Raw genomic sequence first — 23,509 nt, 5'->3', positions numbered from 1 at the left:
CCAATCTAGTCCTTTCAGAATAGCAGAAACTCCCTTAATCAAAATTCTGCTTGTCTCTCTCTCTCTCCCACCCCAAGTGCAGTCCTTTTCAGTAATTCAGTTCAGGAGAAATGAATGCAAAGGGTGGATGGATGGAGCATCTCAGCGGCAGGGCCTGCCTCTCATCTATGTATATGTGCTCATTAGAAAACCCAAAGAGGGCATCACTATTCATGATGGCTCTGGCCTGCCTCCATGGTCTGAGGCACTAATACTTCTGAATACCTATTGCTGGAAACCACAGGAGGGGAGACGGTGCTTGGGCTCAGGTCCTGCTTGCAGATTACCCACAAGTCTCTGGTTGGCCACTGTGAGAACAGGATGCTAGACTAGATGGGCCACTGACATGGTCCAGCAGGCTCTTCCTGTGTTCTTATTTCCATACATGCACGTGGCATGATCTCTTCCGATGTTCTCATGAAGGTTAGGGGTAGAACTATCAAAAAAGCATGCATGTTCTTTATCTGTGTACTGAACTATCGAGAAGGCCCTAAGCCTTCTACCATATTGTTCTCTGTGGCTTCGCTTGTCCATTAAGCTACTTTCTTTTAATTCAGGCATCCCCAAACTGCGGCCTTCCAGATGTTTTGGCCTACAACTCCCATGACCCCTAGCTAACAGGACCAGTGGTAGGGAAATATGGGAATTGTAGTCCAAAACATCTGGAGGGCTGAAGTTTGGGGATGTCTGTTTTAATTCCTCCTCGAGCGCCTTTTTCTTTTCTTTTCCTGAAGTCTTTTCTACACCACCCTAATGGAACAACCCCCCCCCCCCAAAAAAAGTGTAACAGGAATATCCTGCAGCAAAGACTAAAGACACACTTTTGCAATCAGAATTCTATTCTGCGGATAACAACAAATTCTCCATCTGCTTGCTTTTAGAGGGCTTATAGCAGGACTGTGTATTACTCAAATCTCAGTTAAATCTTTCTGCACAGAAGCTGGCTCCAGAATGGCCACACACAAATCAAACTCTGTCCAAACAAACTGAAAGTAAAAATAAACCTGAGTCAAGTGTGTTTTTTTAAGGGCACAGCAGAGCTTCCATCTATATGTTTTCCTCTTTTTATATAAAGGCAATTTTTATGAATACCCTTTCTTCTAAAGCTATTAATTCATACAAGATGAGAATATTTGCCATCATCTCTTCCACACACCCTGAAAATGCTACCTTTTGAGACTTTATCTTCTCACAGGAAACAGAGGCTGCCATTCCCTAACATGTATACACAATGCTGTTCTGGGTTGCCCAGCAACCAGCAAGGAGGGATGTCAAAGATCCAATGAAGAAACAGAAAATGTGGCAATACTTGAACATTAAATGGTGAGATGATTTGGCCTTCTGGGGCAACATGCTCAGATTCTCCTCTGTCTAAAATCTTTCTGAAATGGACTTATTAGTCACAAAGTGTATATTCCACAAGGAGAAGTGAAGGATGTGTGTATTTTACATCCCCTAAAATTCCGGCACAATCCTATTATGTATGTATCTATACAGAAATAAGTTCCACTGTTTTCAGTGGGGCTCACTCCTAGGTGAATATACATATTGGGGTGTAGGTCATAGCTGCCAAGTCTCCCGTATTCCCCGGGAAATCCCCGTTTTTCCAGCTGTTCCCAGCTGAAAAAACGGATTTTTTTGTTTCCCCCCGGTTTATTCTGGTGCAGCGGCCATTTTGGAACTGGGCGGAGCATGCTCAGAAGTGACTTTTGATGCAGCTCTGCCCAGTTCCAAAATGGCTGCAGTGCGACTTCCGGTCTGCTACTTCCGGTCACGTCCCTTATTTCTCAGACAGCAACTTGGCAGGTATGGTGTAGGTGTGTAAGAGAGAGAGAGAAAAAAAATCTTTTTACATTATTTGTGCTCTTACGTTTTATCTCTGCATCAAGGCGACAACAATATTGTCAACTACAAAGCTACTTTGAGTAAGAGCTAAGCATAAACTACGAAGTCAGAGTTCCAGATCTGTCAACATGCATCTGTAGTCTTGCTCACACTTGCAAATTACATTCACTCAATAGTGATGGTGGAGAGTAAGTCTGCATCCTCCTGTCGTGCCCATATCTTCTGTGAGTTCATCAGTGCATGGCCAAAGTCCTATGTGCCATGTGTACAACTGGAAGCGAAGTAGGTGCTTCCATGCAATTGAGAACTCTGCACAAATGCTGGGCCAATGATCTTGCAGAGCCTTCCTGCATTGATTTGTAACCACAATGGGCACACCTTCTGCATCTGAACACACAGAAGGGAGGGGGAGGCCAACAGATGTAATCCTCTACCACTCCTTAAAGGTAAACAGGCTTATCACATAGTTTATCAAGATTCTATTGTCTTAAAGAGTCAGGAAATGACATCACATTGTTTACAATTCAGAAAGGAAGGAATAATAAGCATTCTTAAAAAAACAATTGCGTGTCCCCCTTGGCTGACAAATTCCTATATTTAAAAAAACACATAATGAAGACTTGAAGAAAATCCAGAATTCTTGGAAAGATAGCACTTTTCTCCAGACACATAGGTAGTACTGGTTGACACACAAACTAAGTGCATAGACGGCCTTACATGCACAAGTTTGCTTAAAAATGTAGATCTAATTAAATTACCCCCCATGCTGCAAGAATCCATTTAGGGATGAGAGCCACAGCAAGGAGCACTTTATCACTAATGTTCAGCCATAGAGCACATGAAGCAAGAGCGAGTGCATCTTCAAACATCTGCAGAGTGCTTTTTCTTCCCTGCTGAATATATGCAACTGGAATGTGAGATTGAGATTATGACAAGGTTCTCCTTCAAAAGGGTATGTTTTCAAGTAGGCCGCAGCCTACTTCTAGGCATTTTCACAGGAATCTCTTGACTTCCTATTAACATTTGCAAGACGTTAATAGCAGCCTCCTTTGAACAATGCAGGGCAGGTAAAACCCTGTGACTCTATGGATGTTGCTAAACTACAACTCCCATCATCCTTGACCGTTGGCCATGCTGGCTTGGGCCAATGAGAGCTGGAGTCCAATAACATCTGCAGGGGCACAGGTCCCCCACCCATGTTTTACAGGAGCTATTTATTAGCTGGAGGCAATTCAATGGCAACAAACATCAACCATTACATCCACAACAAAGATGGTCCATTTTACCTTCACTGCAACCAAGATCTTTTCCTGCTCATGACACAGATTATAACATTCGGCCAAGAAAACTTTCCCAAAGGCTCCTTCTCCCAGTTCCCTTTTGAGAACAATATTGTGTCGCTTGATGTGCTGGACAACTGCAAAGTGAAGGTAAAGCAAGGATTAGAAATGAATTTCCTGGCCAAGGAGAGAGGCGGTATAGAAAGTGGGCCCAGGTAAAATCCCAGCATGTAGAGCAACAGGGCTTGCTTGCTCTGTTGACTTGGCAAGTCCTGCCCCAAAGCAGGACTCCTCTCTTTTTACCTGGCCATGTTAAGTCAAGCAGCTAATGCAGAAGTCAGGACCATTCAGGCTCACATGGCTATTTCTAGCAAACTCCACCCACCCACCAATCATGTGACCTGACAATCTGCCCCAACACCTTCCTCAGCTTTCTTCTGGTTAGACGTAACCATTTACTTATATTATGTATGAGGTATACATTTCCCCTACCCCCAAACAAAAGGGGAATTGAACATAAAATACATAAAATGGAACTGAAATGTATCAGCAGGGCAGTCTCGAGCAGGTCAGCGCCCTGGCGCGGAGATCGCTCCGGCACCGCCGCACAGCACCCCACCTGCCAGCCTGGTGCCTCGTGCCACCGGGACTATAACTAGAGCCGGCCCTGTATATCAAAGCTGGCCAGCCTTCCAGGGGCCACATTCTGATGTGGGGAGGCAAAGCCAAATGAGGGTGGGGCACAAGAATGAAATACTTTGATATTGCTGTTAAAATGGTGTACGGGTTAGGTTGAAAAGGCTTAGAGAGGGGGAAAGTGTGCTCCTTTTTGACAAGATCAAGGTCGTCAGTCATCCTGGGATGTCTTTGATCACCACAGCAGAGTGAGCTCTGAAGAAAACAATTCTGAATGCTGCTGCTTCAAGAAATAAATTAAGAGGAGGAAAACACTGAAAGACAGGCTATGTTTATTTCCTGTCACTTCCATTTTTTAAAATTTCTTTAACAGCTGCTCCCCTTTATTGCACAGCAAAGAAAATTTCTGAGAGGGTGGGAGGGGGGGAAATTCATATAACCTAGGAAGATAAAGTAGGTCTTCCTTTAATTAAATCCAGCCTACTCTGTGGCTCTCCTCACTTGCTCCTCTTAAATTAAGCTGCCACTTACTCTGTCTGTTTCATTCAACAACTAGGATAAATAAGATGTTTCATTCTAGCAAATATGATTTACACTCTTGCTCTGAGGTTAAACAGAGAAATAAGACAACCAGCAGCAATATGGCAATCAGAGCTTGGGCAACTGTCTGCTACAGGATAAAACGGTCTTGCTGTATTAAAATTTGGACCCTTCACCATTTTCTTTGATGCCTGTTCATTCTTTCTTTCCCTGCTTACAAAAATATTTACAGGGCATGTCTACTCAAAGGTAAGCCTCATTGAATTCTATGGGACTTACTGCCATGTAAGTATGTACAGGATTGCACCCTTAGTACTTAAAATACCAGACCATACACACGTTTGGCTTATATGAATGCCACTAACTAACCAAATATTCCTGTTTTACAGTTACTTAAGATGATACGAAAAGGATAAAGTTATGACAATCCTGCTGCTGCTTTATTTTTTGTCTGCTTCCCTTTATATCAGATGCTCCCATAAAGCAAGAGTGAAAAGCTTCTGCTTTAGCAGGAGTTTCACTGCAGACCACTCCTGGAGCAAGCCTCTTTGAAAGGTCCCGCCCACCTGTCACATTTGATCCATGAGTTGTAGGACCAGTACAGTGGGGAATAAAGGTTCTCTACCCCTGCTTTATATGGGACCCAGGTGGCGCTGTGGTTAAACCACTGATCCTAGGGCTTGCTGATCAGAAGGTCGGCGGTTTGAATCCCTGTGACGGGGTGAGCTCCCGTTGCTCAGTCCCAGCTCCTGCCAACCTAGCAGTTCGAAAGCACGTCAAAATGCAAGTAGATAAATAGGAACCACTACAGCGGGAAAGTCAACGGCGTTTCCATGTGCTGCTCTGGTTTGCCAGAAGCGGCTTTGTCATGCTGGCCACATGACCTGGAAGCTAGACACCGGCTCCCTCGGCCAATAATGTGAGATGAGCGCGCAACCCCAGAGTCGGTCACGACTGGACCTAATGGTCAGGGGTCCCTTTACCTTTACCTTTACCCCTGCTTTATAGTGTAAATCAAACTGCCCAGACAAAATAAGCAGGGGTTTCAGGCACCACTGATCAACCCCATCCTCCTATCCAAATGGCCAGTGGAGGATGCAGCCAGTCAACTGCATAAGTTTCCCTACTGTTGCTTTTCACGTTGAACTGATGGCTCCAAAATGCCAATAGATATGACTCATAATAAGAGGGCCCTGAAAATGTAAAACTACCGTAGGCTTGCAGACTTGCTGAACTCAGAACCTGCCTCTACGTACACAGAATTATAGAACTGTAGTGAAGGAAGGCATCCTAAGTGTCATTTAGTCTAACCCCCTGCAATGCAGGAATCACAGCTAAATCACTGACAGATGGCCATCCAAACTCTGTTTAAAAACTTCCAGTGAAGAAGAATCCACAACTTTCAGAAGTATGTTCCACTGTTGAGAAGCTCTTGCCATCAGAAAGTTCTTCCAAATGTTTAGTTGGAATCCCCTTTCCTGTTATTTGAATCTATTGGTTCAGGCCCTACACTCTAGAACAGGCATCCCCAAACTGCGGCCCTCCAGATGTTTTGGCCTACAACTCCCATGATTCCTAGCTAACAGGACCAGTGGTCATTGAAGATGGGAATTGTAGTCCAAACATCTGGAGGGCCGAAGTTTGGGGATGCCTGCTCTAGAACAGCAGAAAACAAGCTTGCTCCATCTTCCATGTGATAGCCCTTCAGATATTTGAAGATGACTACCATATCACCTCGTTTCCAGGCTAAACACCCAACTCCCTCAACTATTCCTCACAAGACTTGGTTTTCAGGAGCTACCGGTACCTAAATCTCAATGTACAACAATTCAGCCAGCACCAGTATCACAGCCTATCATTTCTCACCACTTCACATTTCCAAAGGAATTTCAAAGTAGGATTCAGGCTGCCTTAAATGATCAAATAGAACACTGTGAAAAATTAAAAAAAATAACACATTATAAATGAGAATCAGATCCAAATATATTAATAATTCACATTTAAAGCAATGCTGTTAACAATAAAACAAACTACTATCTTAATTAAAAGGAAAACATTACAAATAAAAAGCAAATACCCAAATGCAGTAAAAAAACCTCCCACATATAAACAACTAAACAAAATGAATGGAACAGAAGTTGCACCCACAGATTCCCCCCCCCCACACACACACTGAGTTTCTGGTAGGATTGATAATAATTTACATGCTATTATTTGCCCCACAGCAAAACAACACACTTGCTACAATGCTTCTGTGCTGTCTACACCTAGGCATGCCCTTTCCCTCCAAATCGCCTCTCTCTCCCAGCCTCCCTCTCTCAAAATATATCCATCTATCTTCCTCTTCTTCCTCTTCTCTCTCAAAATCTCCCTCTCTGTTGATAATGATTTCATCCTGTGCCAAGCAGCTGTCACTAAGGAACAGGAGCTGACCCGATACTTCCGCAGTGACAATGCATGCAAGTTTATTGGCTGATTTATCGCACCATAATGAACTTGCTCACAACTTTCCATGGGTAGCCTGAGAAGCAGAGAGAGAGAGAGATGGGCCATGGCCTGAACATTTTGTTCCAATACATCTGAAAGGAGGGGAAACAATCACAACTATTTGTAACCACAGTTGCCCCCTCCTCACAGCCCACTGTTCCTGAAAAAGTGGGCACAAGGCAAGCATCCAAGGCTGTTTGGTATTCATAGAAGGGCATGAGTCCAATCTTCCGGCAGATGCAAGACTTTGCTGAATAAGGGCATGCGCAGATAAAGGACAATCACTTTTATTCAGCTTTGATTTATTCAGCTACCCTAATGAGCTTGACCATCAGATAATATTCTCCAACATTTTGAAGCCTTCTACAACTGTTCTAAATCTACTCTGCCTTCTCTTGCTCCTCAACCTGCCTCTTGCCTTCAGTTCTGTAGGTTAGTATGCAAATATTTGAGCATGCAGTTGTTTATTTCATGACGTATTTTTATTTTGCTCTTCCTACGAGGGGTTCAGGACAGAATCCCATCCCTCCCCTGCCATCTTTAATCTTCATGATGCTAAGATAGTGATTATTGCAAGGTCACTCAGTAAGCTTTGTGGGCATGCGAGGATTTGAACCTGCTCCACCTTGTTGTTGTTGTTTAGTCATTTAGTTGTGTCCGACTCTTCGTGATCCCATGGACCTTAGCACGCCAGACACTTCTGTCTTGCACTGCCTCCCGCAGTTTGGTCAAACTCATGTTCGTAGCTTCGAGAACACTGTCCAACCATCTCGTCCTCTGTCGTCCCCTTCTCCTAGTGCCCTCAATCTTTCCCAACATCAGGGTCTTTTCCAAGGATTCTTCTCTTCTCATGAGGTGGCCAAAGTATTGGAGCCTCAGCTTCACGATCTGTCCTTCCAGTGAGCACTCAGGGCTGATTTCCTTCAGAATGGATAGGTTTGATCTTCTTGCAGTCCATGGGACTCTCAAGAGTCTCCTCCAGCACCATAATTCAAAAGCATCAATTCTGTGGTTTATGGTCCAGCTCTCACTTCCATACATCACTACTGGGGAAACCATAGCTCCACCTTAGTCTATGTCTAACATGCTAGTCACTGGTCCCATGCTGTGAATGGCACAATCAGGAACTGATAAATTACAACACGATATCAAAAGTACCTTTTTTGGAACTGGACATCTTCAGGCCCTTCTTAAACCACCCATAGTGGTCAGCTGGAAAGGCACCGTGCATACCAATCTAATGTGGGTAAACAGGAAACCTTCGTACATGTGCCTCACACAGGTTTTGGCAAATGGTGGGGAGGAAGTCCCATGTGGTTTATAATCCTATCCCTTTCTAAAACACTGTGCGCCCCTCTAGGTGTCCCACAGACGAAGCTAGACCTTAAGACTAACCTGTGCTTAGAAGAAAACTGAGCCGGCATCTCTGATTAATCAAGAACCCTTAACTTTGCAGTGTTCTCATAGAGCAGGCCTACTGGTTGATTGTGGGGCATCCGTGGTTGATCCTGGTCAATCTTTGTACTCTCAGCTATATAACCCCCCCCCCCCAATAAAGGCTCAGCAACTCTGGCTCCCTAAAAAAAAGCTCAACAACTTTGGTCAATCCAATGGGTAGATCACTGCCAGTTTTTTTTATAGTGGGAGTAGATCACAGTCTCTTGGGAGTTGGATATGCCTGTCATAGAGCATTAGATGGCACCACAAATAAGACTTTTCAGGTAGCTCCTACATTTCATCTTCCATTAACAGTCATGTTGGAATGCCCTGCATGTATCCTGGGCCTCTTAGGTAAGCAATAAGTAAGATTTCCTCCACTGGTCATCAACATATTGCTGATCTATATCCTTGTTTACTTTCAATAGCCCTGCTGTCTTTATAAAACATGTCCCTTCTGCTAAAAACAATTGTTGTTAATTACAACCTATTTAAGGGTAGGTTCACCACATGCATTGCCTTATTGATTTCCTATTCACTGATTATGTAATTTAAATTTACTGTTTTCCTATACAGTAGTACCCCTAGTTGCATTCCGCTCTTGTTACAGACTTTCAGCTTACAAACCCGGCGAACGCCACATGCGCAGAAGGGATCTGTGCACTTCACACATGCGCAGAAGCTCTCAATCATGGCACACACATGCGTGGAAGAGGCGCTCTAGTTGCGGACTTTTTGGGGTGCGCATTTTTTTTCTATAAGATGCCCCATGTATAAGACTATTTTGGGGGCGACAACCAATCCCCAGCCCACCCTTGGCACTATCCGTGTATAAGACACCCACTGATTTTTGACATTGTTTTATTAAAAAAAACAACCAAGTCTTATACATGGAAAAATACGGTAAAGCTCAATTCTTGGAACTTTTCAAGATTTAAACAGCCAGTATCCGAATGGATGAACTGACAACACTGAAAAGCATTAGGCTTATCACAATGTTGGGTGATATGAAAGTTTTACATGGATTGACTTGTTGACACAGCAGATCATCGCTTTGCTTTCTACAAAGTGATGAGGGACCTATTCCCCCCCCCAATATTGTTTAACTATGACTCCCATCAGCTCCAGCAAGAATGACCAATAGTCATGGAAGATGGGAGTTGTAGTTTAACAACACCTAGCGGGACACAGGTTACCCAACCCTGATCTAAAGGCACATGAAGCCCCAAATTTGCTAATCAGGTCTGAGTCTGGCTAGGATATCTGGGGATAGCTTCTGTACACACAGCTTTGAGCAGCAGATGGAATATATTATTAATGTAACAAATAATAAAAATGTAGTCACCGTGTATACAAATGTGTTAAATGGTATGAAATGTTGACAATTAATTTGAGATGGATATCAGTATTTGAAATATGGCAATATTTTCTATTTGATTTTAATATTTGATATTTGAAGAGTTGATAGTTGTCATGAAGAAACCATACCTGGCACCTAGCATACAGCAGAATTTAGTTTTTGTGGAATGTGCTAAAAACGTAAGGCAAGTTTTGAGGCTGGCAGGTGTTGAAACAGTTAAATGAAGAACATGGAAAGTATTGTACACTCTCCTCTAGGTAAAAAAGGCAACAGTATGACTTAGCTGCTCCAGTTCCTAAGAAAAGAAAGTCTCCAGATCACAGTTAATTTGTAATATTAATCAGATTTCTTCCCATTTTCCCACTTAAGCATTTTAGGTACTGTTAAATTAATTCATATTCATTCGTCTTGAGTAGCCTAGGGGAGTTGCTCACCAAGAAACCACACATCTGCTTCGAAAAAGAGTTGCTTAGTGGCCACCTCAAATTCAGCAAGGGACTGTCCAGTACTCTGCATCTGCGGAATGAATGTTAATATAGCCTTGACCCTATGTAATTGGGCACCATAAACCCCTGTGTGCTTTGTGTTTGTTTATTTAGGGCCCGACTCAAAGTGATGTTTGAGACGCCTCCAAAATCAGCTACCAGGGGACGGGGCAATTTGAATTGGGCCATGACACGGGGTGGCTTTAAGAAACACCTCTTGTTGAGCTGTGGCCCTGTTTGAAAGTCACCATCACTATTACCTTCAGAATGAAAACCATACAGGGCACAAAATTTCCTTCAAATGTCTTGTGCACATGTATGGAGACTGGAATGTGGCATTCTAAGCATGGTAGGCTTTGCATTTGCCTTATAGACCTGGAAAATGCAACCCCCGTTTGTTCACTTTCTCTGGGTTGTCATTAAGTTCTACCCTGTCCATGTTTACTGAGCCTGTTAAGCATTACTTAGAACTAAGCCTTTCTTATTTTAATGGGATTTACACCCAAATAAGTGCACAGGATTCCAGCCTTAGGGTTGTGTGTGTGTGTGTGTGTGTGTGTGTGTGTGTGTGTGTGAGAGAGAGAGAGAGAGAGAGAGAGAGAGAGAGAGAGAGAGAGAGAGAGAGAGAGAGAGATATGTGCATTCTGGAATATTGATTTCAGCCATTTTCTCAGGGGCTGATACTAGAAATAGGTGAATATATCAGTTTTGGTTTATTTCATTTTCTCCTTTTTCCAGTCAAGTTCAGTTTTCAATATTTCTGCATAACTTTTGATTATTTTTTAAAATTATCATGAAAATTCATTAGTGTTCTTGTGCAAATTTCTCCTACTATAGACATTTTTATATGAAATGTTCCCCAATATACAGTCTTGCAAAGCAATTTCACCTAACGTAATGCATTTTTGTATGTTATTCTAACTAATGTATATGTATCCTTTAGTATATGCACTTTTGCACATGTTATGTAGCTGAAGAACTGCACTGCAAAATTAAAGTGTAAATTTTGAAAGATGGCTGAATTTCAGGTCATAGATTATTTCAGTGAGTGTGAATTCGGTACATTCGCCTTTAAATGCAAACTGACTCAAATCTCCCCCTTGCCTAGCTGGTACTGAAAGCATGTCTCTAAAGGGCGCCGTCTCTCTGAAAGCTCTGAATGGCAAAGCTAGACATGTTAAAAACATTATTATTCAAATTTCACCCAAACCTTTCCCCCAGTTCAACTCTTATCATCATTCATCCATCTTCCATGGCTTTTTGTTGTTGTTGCAAAATTGGAGGCAGATTCACTTCCTAACCTGCCCAGCACAGATTTAAATGCCTGGGAATCTCCGAGAAAAGTGCCAGGAAGAAGAAAACTTATAATGTGAGTACATTACCTCCTGTTGAAAGCCAGCTAAAAAGATCTGTCATCATTAAGCATGGATGTTGTTAACACCAGCCAGGAAACATATCAACAGAGATGGTAACACTCCCAAATGCCTTCGGTGCTTTAACCCAAATTCTGCAGATATTCTGTCAAAGAGTGTAAGGATGGAATCTGTTTAATAGCTTTAATTGCCTAAGATGTGGCATGGCACAGCTGCAAAATATTGTTTTAATTTATGACATCAGCATATTAAGCAGCCAAAGACAGGCAGGCACGGGGCTGCCTCTCCCATCTTTCTCGCCACTCTTTTCTAGGTTCCCTTCCCTGTTTTGTATCCAGAAGGAGAATGTGGCATATCTGGGTTTTCTTGGTCAGCACCTAAGCAAATTAGAAACAAGTGACATTTTAATCATAATACTTCATCTGTCTAAGAAAACACTCCAAAAATCCTGTTTCCCGGATGTAAGGGGGGCTCCCTACAGGGAGCCAGCCCCCATCATCCTAACATCCACCTCATCAAGTACAGAGAGCACCAGTGGTTCTGAAGCAGCCAGAGGCGGAGGGAAGAGACTTGGAGGGGGAAAGAAATCAGAGTGAGGAACAATGGGAAAGCTCGGAGGCGGAGGGATACAGGCAGACGCTTGGGGATACTGCAGAGCCAGGGAACCGACTGCCGAGGGAGGAAATTGAAAGGGCATCGCTCCTTCTGGTGCCAGAAATGAGGAGAGCAACACAACGCAGGTCAAGGGGGCGACGTTTTGGGGTGCCCAGACTACATTGCTGGAGTGGAAACAGACGTACGCCATTGCCGGATTCTGATTCGGGATGGGAGGTCATGTTTTAAGCTGTCTCTACACCAGGCATCCCCAAACTTCGGCCCTCCAGATGTTTTGGACTACAATTCCCATCATCCCTGACCACTGGTCCTCTTAGATAGGGATCATGGGAGTTGTAGGCCAAAACATCTGGAGGGCCGCAGTTTGGGGGGTGCCTGCTCTACACTGTAAATAGATAGCACAATAAACTTATTTGAAGACAAACTGGACTCAGGCGGAGTAAGTTACTCTAGAGATATCCACGACAACCCTCTGACACCTATTCTTCAAATAGACTGGCATCAGAGAGGTTCTATATCAGTAATGTTGGCACTCTTGTGGCTTTAAAGAGCCCTCGGAGCCCAAAGAACTGGGGTGGAGGGTTCAGAATCAAAACCTGCATAGGCCTTGCTTTACACTGTCTGCACCTTGCCATTCACGCACACACACACCTTGTAGCATGCTGGCATTTGACAAGGCTGGAGCTAGTTCAGACATGGTGTGAGGGTTAATGCCATGAGCCATGCCTGTCCTTGGGGAGAATCGGAAGGGAGTGCCTAAGGCAGGGATGAGGAACCTGTGGCCCTCTAGATCTTGTGGGAGTACACATTCCAAGATTTGGAGCTCAAGTATGTCTGGAGCGTCACCTTGGAGAGCCAGTGTGGTGTAGTGGTTAAGAGCGGTAGACTCGTAATCTGGGGAACCGGGTTCTTGTCTCCGCTCCTCCACATGCAGCTGCTGGGTGACCTTGGGCTAGTCACACTTCTCTGAAGTCTCTCAGCCCCACCCACCTCACAGAGTGTTTGTTGTGGGAGAGGAAGGGAAAGGAGAATGTTAGCCGCTTTAAGACTCCTTAGGGTAGTGATAAAGCGGGATATCAAATCCAAACTCTTCTTCTTCTTCTTCTTCATGGACAGAGCTGCAGCTTCCTGGCAGAAATTTTCACTGATGTAATGGAACGGTTTTTTAGCTACTAAATGTGTGTTGCGAATGCATGCTGTTGTGCTGTGTTGTCCGTAGATAAATGGTAAAGAAACTGTTTGTATGAATATGACCTCAGCGTGTGAATTATTCCAATGTATTAACTGGCGCAGCAATTTCCCTTGGAGCTGCTATCCAGTGACTTCCTGTGAAAAGAAAAATTTGCTTCTGAGGGCTTCATGCCCTCCAACTACTAGGCAATGCTATCTGAAAATATCCTACTGACTTACCACCATATCATTCTTCGTTTTTGTTCTCTGCCTTCCAAGGGAACAGCAGATTCCAACTATAGCTTGAGAAAGAACAACTACACTGGTGCCTCACTAGACGAATTTAATTCGTTCCACGGGTCTATTCTTATAACGAAAAATTTGTCTAGCGAATCCCATAGGAATGCATTGAATTTTTTTAAAAAAAATTTGCCCATAGGAACGCATTAATTGAATTTCAATGCATTCCTATGGGAAACCGCGATTCGCTAGACGAATTTTTCGTAAAACGAATTTTTCTAGCGAGGCAACCTCCGCTAGAAAAATCCTTTCTTTAAGTGAAAAGTTTGTCTTACGGGGCGTTTGTTAAGCGAGGCACCACTGTAAGTAGTAATGGCTAGATTTTATATTCTCAAATGTAGGAAAATAGACTTGGATGCAAGTTATAATCAGGCTTTGCGCTGTGAGAGGCTTAATCCAGTTATGTCCAATAGATTGGTGCATTCCAGCTGAAGACTGCTCTAAACTGCAGATTTGGGAAGCAAAGAACTTCACCAGTTCCCCTCTACTTCCTCCCACCCAATCTTGCTTATCATCCTGCCTGGTTAAGATTCAGAACTCAAAAGCTTGCTTACTATTTTATGATTGTATATTGCCCTAAAGTGGATATTATAGTTTAATAGGCTATGCATTGTTCTGTATCTGACTAACATTCCAGAAACGATTCATTAGGAGCAATGGCATTCTTATTTTTACTGCACCAGCTTGTCAGCAACAAGGTCGTTGAATCAACAATTGCTTTTCCCTCAAGCCAAACTTGCCAGAGGCAAGGAACGTAATGCAAGTAAAAACACTTGATTAATGACATGATCACTTGATAATGAATTGGAGCAAAGATGATGGTTTGATTGATTTATGAATAATTCTAACTATGTGCTAGTCTTCTTACCAAAAGATTTATGAGAGATTTGAAAGGCAAAACTAAAAATTATACAAATGAATACATTAAGAGATGAAGATTAAATGGATTCCCCCTTCCCCCACCACAGCCTGCTGTTATCTTTTGGGCTAACATTGGTTGTTCAGATAAAATTACAAATGGCCGAAGCACTCAAGTTGTATTAACTTTTAACATTTATGCATTGCACTGAATGCATTCCAAAGATGCTCTTTTGCACAAGAAAACTGGTTAGTGTGGACCCAAAGCACAATATGCAATCAGGCACAGGAATCTTCACATCTGCCCAATACATTAAAAGCAGAGTCATACCACTTTAAACCATAGCTGCCAAGTTTTCCCTTTTCTCGCGAGGAAGCCTATTCAGCATAAGGGAATATCCCTTTAAAAAAGGGAGAACTTGGCAGCTATGCTTTAAACAGTCATGGCTTCTCCTCAAAAATCTTGGGAAGTGCAATTTGTTAAAGGTGCTGAGAACTTTTAGGAGACCCCAATTCCCACCAGAGACATATGATTCTCAGAGTTCCTTTCAGAGAGGAACTGATTGTCAATCAACTCCGTGAACAGTACATCTGAGAAAGGAACAAGAGTCTCCTAATACACTGGTGCCTCACTAGACGAATTTAATTCGTTCCACGGGTCTATTCTTATAACGAAAAATTTGTCTAGCGAATCCCATAGGAATGCATTGATTTTTTTTTAAAAAAAATGCCCATAGGAACGCATTAATTGAATTTCAATGCATTCCTATGGGAAACCGCGATTCGCTAGACGAATTTTTCGTAAAACGAATTTTTCTAGCGAGGCAACCTCCGCTAGAAAAATCCTTTCTTTAAGCGAAAATTTTGTCTTACGGGGCGTTTGTTAAGCGAGGCACCACTGTACCTCTCTTAGCATGTAATGAAGATAGGGCTAAATTGGATCTTCCAGTCCTTATTTCACAGGGACGGTCCTGAATTTGCAGAAGCCACCCCAGATTCAGACGATCCCTGAATGTCCCACTTTTGCATAAAGGTAAAGGACCCCTGACAGTTAAGTCCAGTCGAAAACGACTCTGGTGTTGCGGCACTCGTCTCGCTTTATTGGCTGAGGGAGCTGATGTTTGTCCAGGTCATGTGGCCAGCATGACTAAGCCGCTTCTGGTGAACCAGAGCAGCACATGGAAACGCCGTTTACCTTCCCGCCAGAGCGGTATCTATTTATCTACTTCGAACTGCTAGGTTGGCAGGAGCTGGGACTGAGCAACAGGAGCTCACCCCGTCATGGGGATTCGAACCACCAACTTTTTGATTGGCAAGCCCAAGGCTCAGTGGTTTAGACCACAGCGCCACCCACATTTCCTTAGGGTGTCCTTATTTTCATTGGAGGAATGGGAGGCTATGGAGTTATGCGACCCCCAAAGCCAAGGAGAAAAGTAACTATTCAACTTTTAGAAGACATCTTAAGATAGCCCTCTGTAGGGAAGGTTTTTTTATTGTTTAATGTTTTGTTATGTTTTTATTGGGTGGCCAATAAAAAATAAAATTACTACTAGTACGACTGCTATGGGATGGGATGTTCCTATTTTCATTAGAGAAATGTTGGATGGTATGCTAAATTGGCTATGCTCTAATGTGGAAATGTGGCCCTTGGCTGAAAAAGGTTCCTTGCTCCTGGTTCCAGACAACTATATGTTGCCAGCCGCTAACATAATAGCCGTGTTCCCTCATTCCTCCACAGAGTCACTGAGTGCATAAGGGGAATATGACTGAACTTGCTGCTCCTGCCGGTAATGCCTTTGTGTGCATACAAACAACACCCACATGTTCAGCTGAATGGGTGAAAGGGACTCCTATGTGCCAACAGGAGTAAGCAGTTGTTGGCACCTGTCTGTCTCGAGAGGCAATGGAGTGTGCCTCCAAGAGTGAAGTCAAGCCACCGGAGAATCACAGCACCTGCTGTGGCTGCAGAGACCACCAACTTATAACTGCGGCCTCCTGTGTTGCTTTTGCTGCATTAGCAGCACTGAAGTGACCTCTTCAATGTGGAAGCCTGGGCAGTGTGTCTGGAGGTCCAGATGTGATCCAAAGGAAAGCAGAGTAATACAAGCTTGGATGCAGGAGTTTCTGAAAGGAGGAGTGCAAGGCGCCATTCAACTATCTTAGGGACTCCACTCTGGATTTATGTAGGGTTCACTGGAGGAGGAAGGCGGGTGCGGGGGGTGCGCTGTGTAACGGATTAGCCCCAGGATGGAAGATTTATTACACCCTGGGTTAGAAAGAGTTAATCCACCTCCAGCTTAACTGACAGCGCATCTTTAGGAGGCGGGATGGTGCCCGGTTTAAAAAGGAGGGAATAACCGTTTTGGCAGTTCGTGTGGTGACGAAGAGGGAAGAAGAAGGTTGTGGGGCTAGGATAGTGGTGGTTTAGGTTAGGCTTAGGATAACTTGAAGTTAAAGTCTGACAGAGTTAATGTATAACTGTAGCTAAGCTTGTAAACTTATGCATCATTAAGAAAAGAAAAACCTATGTTCTCAAGTAAATAAAATTCATCTTCTTTTTGGGGCCAAAGAGTATCGTCTTGGTTATTCCAGCAGCGTATTAAAACTCACAGAGGTGGAGACTCAGAAAAGGGCAAAACTTACCTAAGGAAAAGGGGATAGTTTGTGTCCAAGAGTCACACAGGAAGGGCAGTATGGTGAAAACCCAGAGTGCTACAAGTTTGCCAGGGTGATATGGCAGACTGATACAGGAGGGATCTGAGTTGAGGGAATCCCTGTTCTGTCGGCAAGAGTTGTTCATTCAAATAGCCCTGAGTGTTTGTGAGATCAGGCCACAAAAGCTGGGGTTAGACTCTCTTTACTGAGAAGCCCAGAATTGAGGGGTTTCTTTTAAGGCGTAAGGAATTGAGTGGGGATTGCTTTACCCCTGTACCCTTTCGTCTCATAATCTATTGGCAACGTCGGCGAGGGGGTTCATCGCACGGTGCACACCGGGTGTCAGCCCTGAGGGCGGGTGACATCACTGCACCCCCACCCCCATGCTTGCTGCGCAGGTGGTGCCCCCGGATGCTCGCTGCGGGCCGCTAGGGACGATGCTGCCACGGGCAACTAGCGGCACCCCTCCCAACGCTCGCTGCATGGGTGGCAGGTAGCTAGGGACGCTCACTGTGCAGGCAGCTAGTGGTGCCCCCCCCCCGTTCGCCATGCGGGCAGCTAACCCCGTACCCGCTCCGGGTGCCAGGGCAGGTAGCTCCACCCCTGGTAGGGTTTACTCCTTTTCTTCTTCCGAAGATGTCCTGCAAGGCAGCAAGTAAGTATGCAGTATTTGGTGGGAATTCCATGCGATCCAGAACCGGGACCACACAGGGCTCTTAGCTGCATGGAAACCCCTATGTACACACAACTGAAGGCATGCAAGGTCCTATTTCATAAATTCGGCTGAATAGGGTGTGCTCAGAGGCTCATGCTGACATCAGGGGTGAGATCCGCCAGTGCAATCCTGCTCCTTCTCTGTGCATTAAATGAAATGTGGAAACAATTGTCGGAATAGGACAATTTCCAGATTAAAATAAATGGTAAAAAATAAATGTAGTAGCAGCAACAGCGATAACGGCAATGGAAATCCTAGATTTCAGCCAGAGGGTAACTAATATACCGTGTTCCCCCGAAAATAAGACACTGTCTTATGTTTATTTTTCCTCAAGAAGACACACTATGGCTTATTTTCGGGGGGTGTCTTATTCCAGCATGAAGGGCTCCGTGCGGCGCGGCGCGAGCTGTTGCCAGGAGGCACCACGTCCATGTCTTATTTTCGGGCTATGGCTTATATTGAGGAAATGCGTAGAAATCCTGCCACAGCTTATTTTATTGGTGTGTCTTATTTTTGGGGACACAGGGTATTTGACTCAGTGCATTCATCAAGGGGGAACCGGAGATTTCATTTATTTGATAATATTGACTGCTTACTTTGTGGAGGTGCACATTTAGCACTCGATTCTACTCAAAGAGCAGGGCTTGTTGTGACACTGGAACTAATAACACTTGGATGAGCTGGCACCAGTGACCATCAATACTTTGACATTTTCTTAGGAATAGATAAGAAGTCAATGAAAATTAACAATAACTCAGCTCTTGATTGAAAACGGTAGAAGGAAGCCAAAGGAAGAAGTTGGAACCAACTGATTTGAAATAAAATCTATTTCATAGCCAGCTGTGCTTAGGGTGGGATGAAGTTAGGTTCTGAAAAGGCTTTTTGACCACAAACTATTTTCCGTGTGTGTGTTTTTGTGAATGTACTAAACTAAGCCTCACATTTCTGGCAGATAGTTCAAACACTTGCAAATAATTTCTTCCTTTCTGCATTAAGTATTGAGCTATACTGCTAGGTTTGTCCCAACAGTAATGACAGTAAGAAGTTATATTTCACCTTTCTTTTGAGCACAGATCAAGAAAGACAAATTGTCAGAACAGACTTCAAAGAGTGAGGGAGGTCACTCTATTTGGAAGCAAACTAAAGCAACAAGAAGTTTGCAGAGAAATAGCAGGTGTTTTGTGATATCCACTGCATGTTGGACAAAGGAATTATGCAGCGGGATCGGTTAAATTAATTGTGTTGGGCTCAAAACTTGTACAGGCAATATATCACTTGAGTAGTTGGGAGGCCAGTCTGGCTGGAAACTGGATGCTGAACAAGAGAGTCCTTAGACTAACCCAGCACAACAATTTCTAATGGCCGTGTAGTCCAGGGGTCTGCAAACTTTTTCAGCAGGGGGCCAGTCCACTGTCCCTCATACCTTGTGGGGGCCTGGAGTATATTTTTTGGGGGGAAATGAACGAATTCCTATGCCCCACATATAACCCAGAGATGCATCTATATAAATAAAAATGTAAGTGTCCGTTTGTGTGCGACCAAAAATCTCCAAAAGTTCTTGACCAATTGGTTTGAAATTTTGACACAACATTCCATACCAATACGGGAGTGTTTGCATCTACTTAGATTGCACAGGTGTCACACCTGTGGCAGGTAAAACCCTGTTTTTCACAAACAGAGCACCATCTGCTGGACGTCGAAGTAACACACGCTATACTAAATGCATCACTGAGCAGAGGCTGCTGGGAGCGACTCCCCGGCAGCTCCTCTGAGGGCGGGGGCTGGATCCTGACGTCAGCAGACAGAGGCTGCTGGGAATGACTTCCCGGCGACTCCTTCTCCAAGGGCAGCGGCTGGATCCTGCCCCTTCCCCTGGCAGACCCCGCCAGGAGTATGTGGTACCGCCAGTAACATGTGGTATGCAAGGGTGGGGGAAGAGGGAGAGGTCAGGGTGCCGGGTCCATGGGAGTGGTTGCCCGGTGACTCCTGCTCCAAGGGCAGCGGCCGGATCCTGCCCCTTCCCCTGGTGGACCCCGCCGGGAACATGCGGTATGCGAGGGGGGGAGGGAGAGGTCGGGGTGTCGGGTACATGGAAACGCCTGCCCGGCGATTCCTACTCTGATGAAGATGACCGGAGTCATTTGGGGGGGATTATAAAATGGGGGGCCAGGGGGGCCTTCTCTACCTTCAATACAACCCTGCTGTCTGTGTCTTACCTGCCAACGAAACTCACATACAATCTTAAACTCAGCCACAGCAACGCGTGGCCGGGTACTGCTAGTTTTAAATAAAAGGACACATTCTACTCATGTAAAAACACACTGATTCCCGGACCATCCGTGGGCCGGATTTAGAAGGCGATTGGGCCGCATCCGGCCCTCGGGCCTTAGTATGCCTACCCATGGTGTAGTCTTTGAGGACCAGAATCCCTTTGCAATTCCTCTCACTTAATGATATCATTTGCCCTTTTAATCCCCCACACACACCAATTTTTGGCTTGCTTTGGTTTAGGTGACAGGAAAATGAAGTACATTCTTTCCCCCTAAGAATTCTGGGCACTGTAGTTTGTTAAGGTTTACTCTGTGAGGAGTAAACTACAGTGCCCAGAGTTCTTTGAGGGAAGAAATTTGCTTTGGATGTGCTTCATAGTTATCGTGTGTATGCAGCCTTAGTTCCTTTAGTTCATGTTAGCTGCCGGTAACCTTTCCCTGGTCAAAGGTTCTTCTTCCACAGTACATGATGCAGTTCTGTTGCTTGAGCCATTTATATTTACCATATTAAAAGACCTTACTTCAGTGTGGTGGGTTCAATTAAATTACCTTCAGGTAAATTTCATCGCTATTTTTGTGAAATATTAATGGCCATTCCCTGGTGAGGCTATTTGTGAAACATTTCCAACACTCCCCACCCCCACCCCATTTCAATTTTGAAATATTAGCAGCCAAGGCATCAGTCAGCAGTAACAGTATCAACGAAAGGGCAAAAGGACGATAAGGGGATATTGCATCTCTCGCCAGAATTTGTAAAACAAACACAGGGCCCTCCATATAACTGTATGAATGGCTTTCAATCTTATGGGATCTTTAAGAGTGAGACTATAATCTTAAAAAAATTAAAACACTGCCACCCATCCTAACACCTGCAGATTATTTCACTGCAATGCCATTCTAACAGTTATAATTGGAAATTATAGGTCATTCCAAGGTGAAATTCTGCTCCTTACACTGCAAAGTTTTTGCACACAATGACCTCATATCAAAAATTGCCTTTCCATATTCAGAGCCTCATTGTGAGTCTGTGACTTCAATTGCTACTCTTATTCAGCTACAAGCTGAAATTATAGGTCATTCCAAGGTGAAATTCTGCTCCTTACACTGCAAAGTTTTTGCACACAATGACCTCATATCAAAAATTGCCTTTCCATATTCAGAGCCTCATTGTGAGTCTGTGACTTCAATTGCTACTCTTATTCAGCTACAAGCAGGTAATACGGGGAAACCAGGTAGGCATTCTTGATCTTGTTCACCAGTCCATAGAAAAATCTCAGGGAGACGGTTTAATCTGAAGGATAACCAAAAGGGACAGAGCCCAGCAATGTGTGCAGACTGAAAATGGAGATTTACAAGGATATTTAAAAGAGAGACAAGTTAAAACACTCCGCGTATAGAACGAATGGGGATAGGAGCACTCTGCAGACTTGAAAAGGAGCAGAGAGCCATTCTGAATCATTTCTTGCTGTATGTAATGTTTAAGGTTTCAAGCATTGGGACAAAATCTCAAATTCTCTGCTGGTTCAACAATCATTCATTCAAACTTTTGAAGCTAGAGGGTTGGGATGTACAGTGGTACCTTGGTTCTCGAACATAATCCGTTCTGGAAGTCCATTCAGCTTCTGAAACATTCAAAAACCAAGGCGCGGTTTCCAATTGGCTGCAGGAGCAAAAGCCACGTTGGATGTTCGGCTTCCGAAAAAGTTCGGAAAAGTACTTCTGTGTTTTCAGTGTCTGGGATCCAATTTTTTTTGTCAACTAAGCCGTTTGAGAACCAAGGTCCCACGGTACAGAACAAGCCTGCTCTTGGCAGGCTAAGGTTACCACGGCAGCCAAGAGGTCAACTTTGAGCTCTTCTCTACCAACTCAGCCTGCTAGCTATTTTAATTTTAAAGTTATATAATTTTTTTGAAGAGAATAGGCTGGCATCCTGAGTTTGTTGCCACTGTTGGGAGCACTGATAATAGGGGGGAGCAACTAATAATAAGGGGAAATTAAAATGATTCTCATAATAGTAATCTACTGTGATACAATCTACGGCCTCATTCTGCTTTTTATATCTTGATCCAAAAATCAACAGAAAGAGTATTAGTGTATTTGCTTTGGCTACTGTGGCACGATGGTTAGAGTGTTGGACTGTGGACTGGGAGACCAGGGTTCAAATCCCCACTCAGCCATGAAGCTCACTAGGTCACCATCTCTTAGCCTAACCTACCTCATAGGGTTCTTGTGAGGATGAACTGGGAAGGAGGAGAAGCAGGTATAGTACCTTAAGTTCCTTGGAAGATAAAGGTGGTATATACATGTATTAAATAAAATAATAAAAACATACAAGAGAAACCATTAATTATATCCAAACATCTCTAAACTTACCTGAAAATGAAACAAAACATTTGCATCACAACTTGACCTTTGGCATTTGGCAGGTTTAGCCATCACTTAAGCCTCCTTGACATGTATTTAAAATTGTACCAGATTTAGATCTTCAGAGTCTGACGGATTCAAATGCTTGGAGAAATCCACCTGTCCCCATTTCTCCCATCTCAAAAGCTCAAAAACTTGCACCATGAGAGAAAGCCCAACTGAACACACAATCTAAACGAAATTAGATTATGGCCCATAATCAAAATGAAAAAGTTTAGGATTGTACAGTATTGTTAATTTGCTGTTTGGCTCTCATACAAAATTCAGGAGAGGAAAAACCAGTGACTGAAATACATATAAACAAACACCTGTACTTACATGTATCGGGCTTGAGTTGACTATTTGTGATCCCAAAATACTGCGGGTTTTCAATTACGGGAATCTTTGTCATTCCAATAATTACTGCATCTGGTCCGCCCTCGGAAGAAGATGGAGTGTTACTTCCATTAGAGATGTGATGAAGAGGACTCGCTGAATCGTCGTCATTGCTGATAACTGAAGAAGGACCTAAAGTTAGAAACAAAGATGCCCCTGTAACTTGACATAGTTTTCCCCTCCCTCTGTCATTGCTCTGGCCCTCACTATGTTGCTTAGAACCAAGCATACTGTAAGGTTTTGCGCAGACTCCCAGAGGCCAAGTGCCTTAACTTCTGCACCTCCAAGGCAGCAGACCTACCGAAGGTTGAGCTGTGGGGCCTGTTTGCCTAGCATTGACCACGCTGCTTGCCTCCGACCTCAACTGCTGCCGCTTCTGGAAGTTGACCTTTTGCACATCACTTTGGCTCTCATCCTGCTACCACTTTGGAAGCTGACCCACAGCAAACCGTGACAATTACTTAGTATAGGCGATGCTGACTTTTAGAAGGTTCCGAAGACGGTTTCTCCTGCTGTTTTGCGCCAATTAAAACTTTCGTTCTTTTCCATTTGGACGGCATTTTGTAGTGCCCGCTCATACAGCACATTAAACTTAGCTGTATATGAGCAGCATATAAATGCAACAAATAAACAATAAAACACAGC

General features: G+C 43.8%; 1 protein-coding gene across 1 annotated transcript in view; it reads right to left on the bottom strand.

The window, feature by feature from the left end:
• Positions 1 to 23,509, bottom strand: part of NTRK2 (neurotrophic receptor tyrosine kinase 2) — a 186,807-nt gene that overhangs the window by 37,836 nt on the left and 125,462 nt on the right. Inside the window, exons 15-16 of the mRNA XM_088652691.1 lie at positions 22,808 to 22,996; positions 3,171 to 3,301 (exon numbers count right to left, since the gene is read on the bottom strand). Coding sequence (XP_088508817.1) covers positions 3,171 to 3,301; positions 22,808 to 22,996 — 320 coding nt within the window. The remainder of the gene's footprint in view (positions 1 to 3,170; positions 3,302 to 22,807; positions 22,997 to 23,509) is intronic.

The sequence above is a fragment of the Zootoca vivipara genome, chromosome 10 (genome assembly GCF_965207765.1).
Source record: "Zootoca vivipara chromosome 10, rZooViv2.hap1.1, whole genome shotgun sequence".
NCBI classification, from domain to species: Eukaryota; Metazoa; Chordata; class Lepidosauria; order Squamata; family Lacertidae; genus Zootoca; species Zootoca vivipara.
This window is presented reverse-complemented; position numbering and strand designations above follow the sequence as displayed.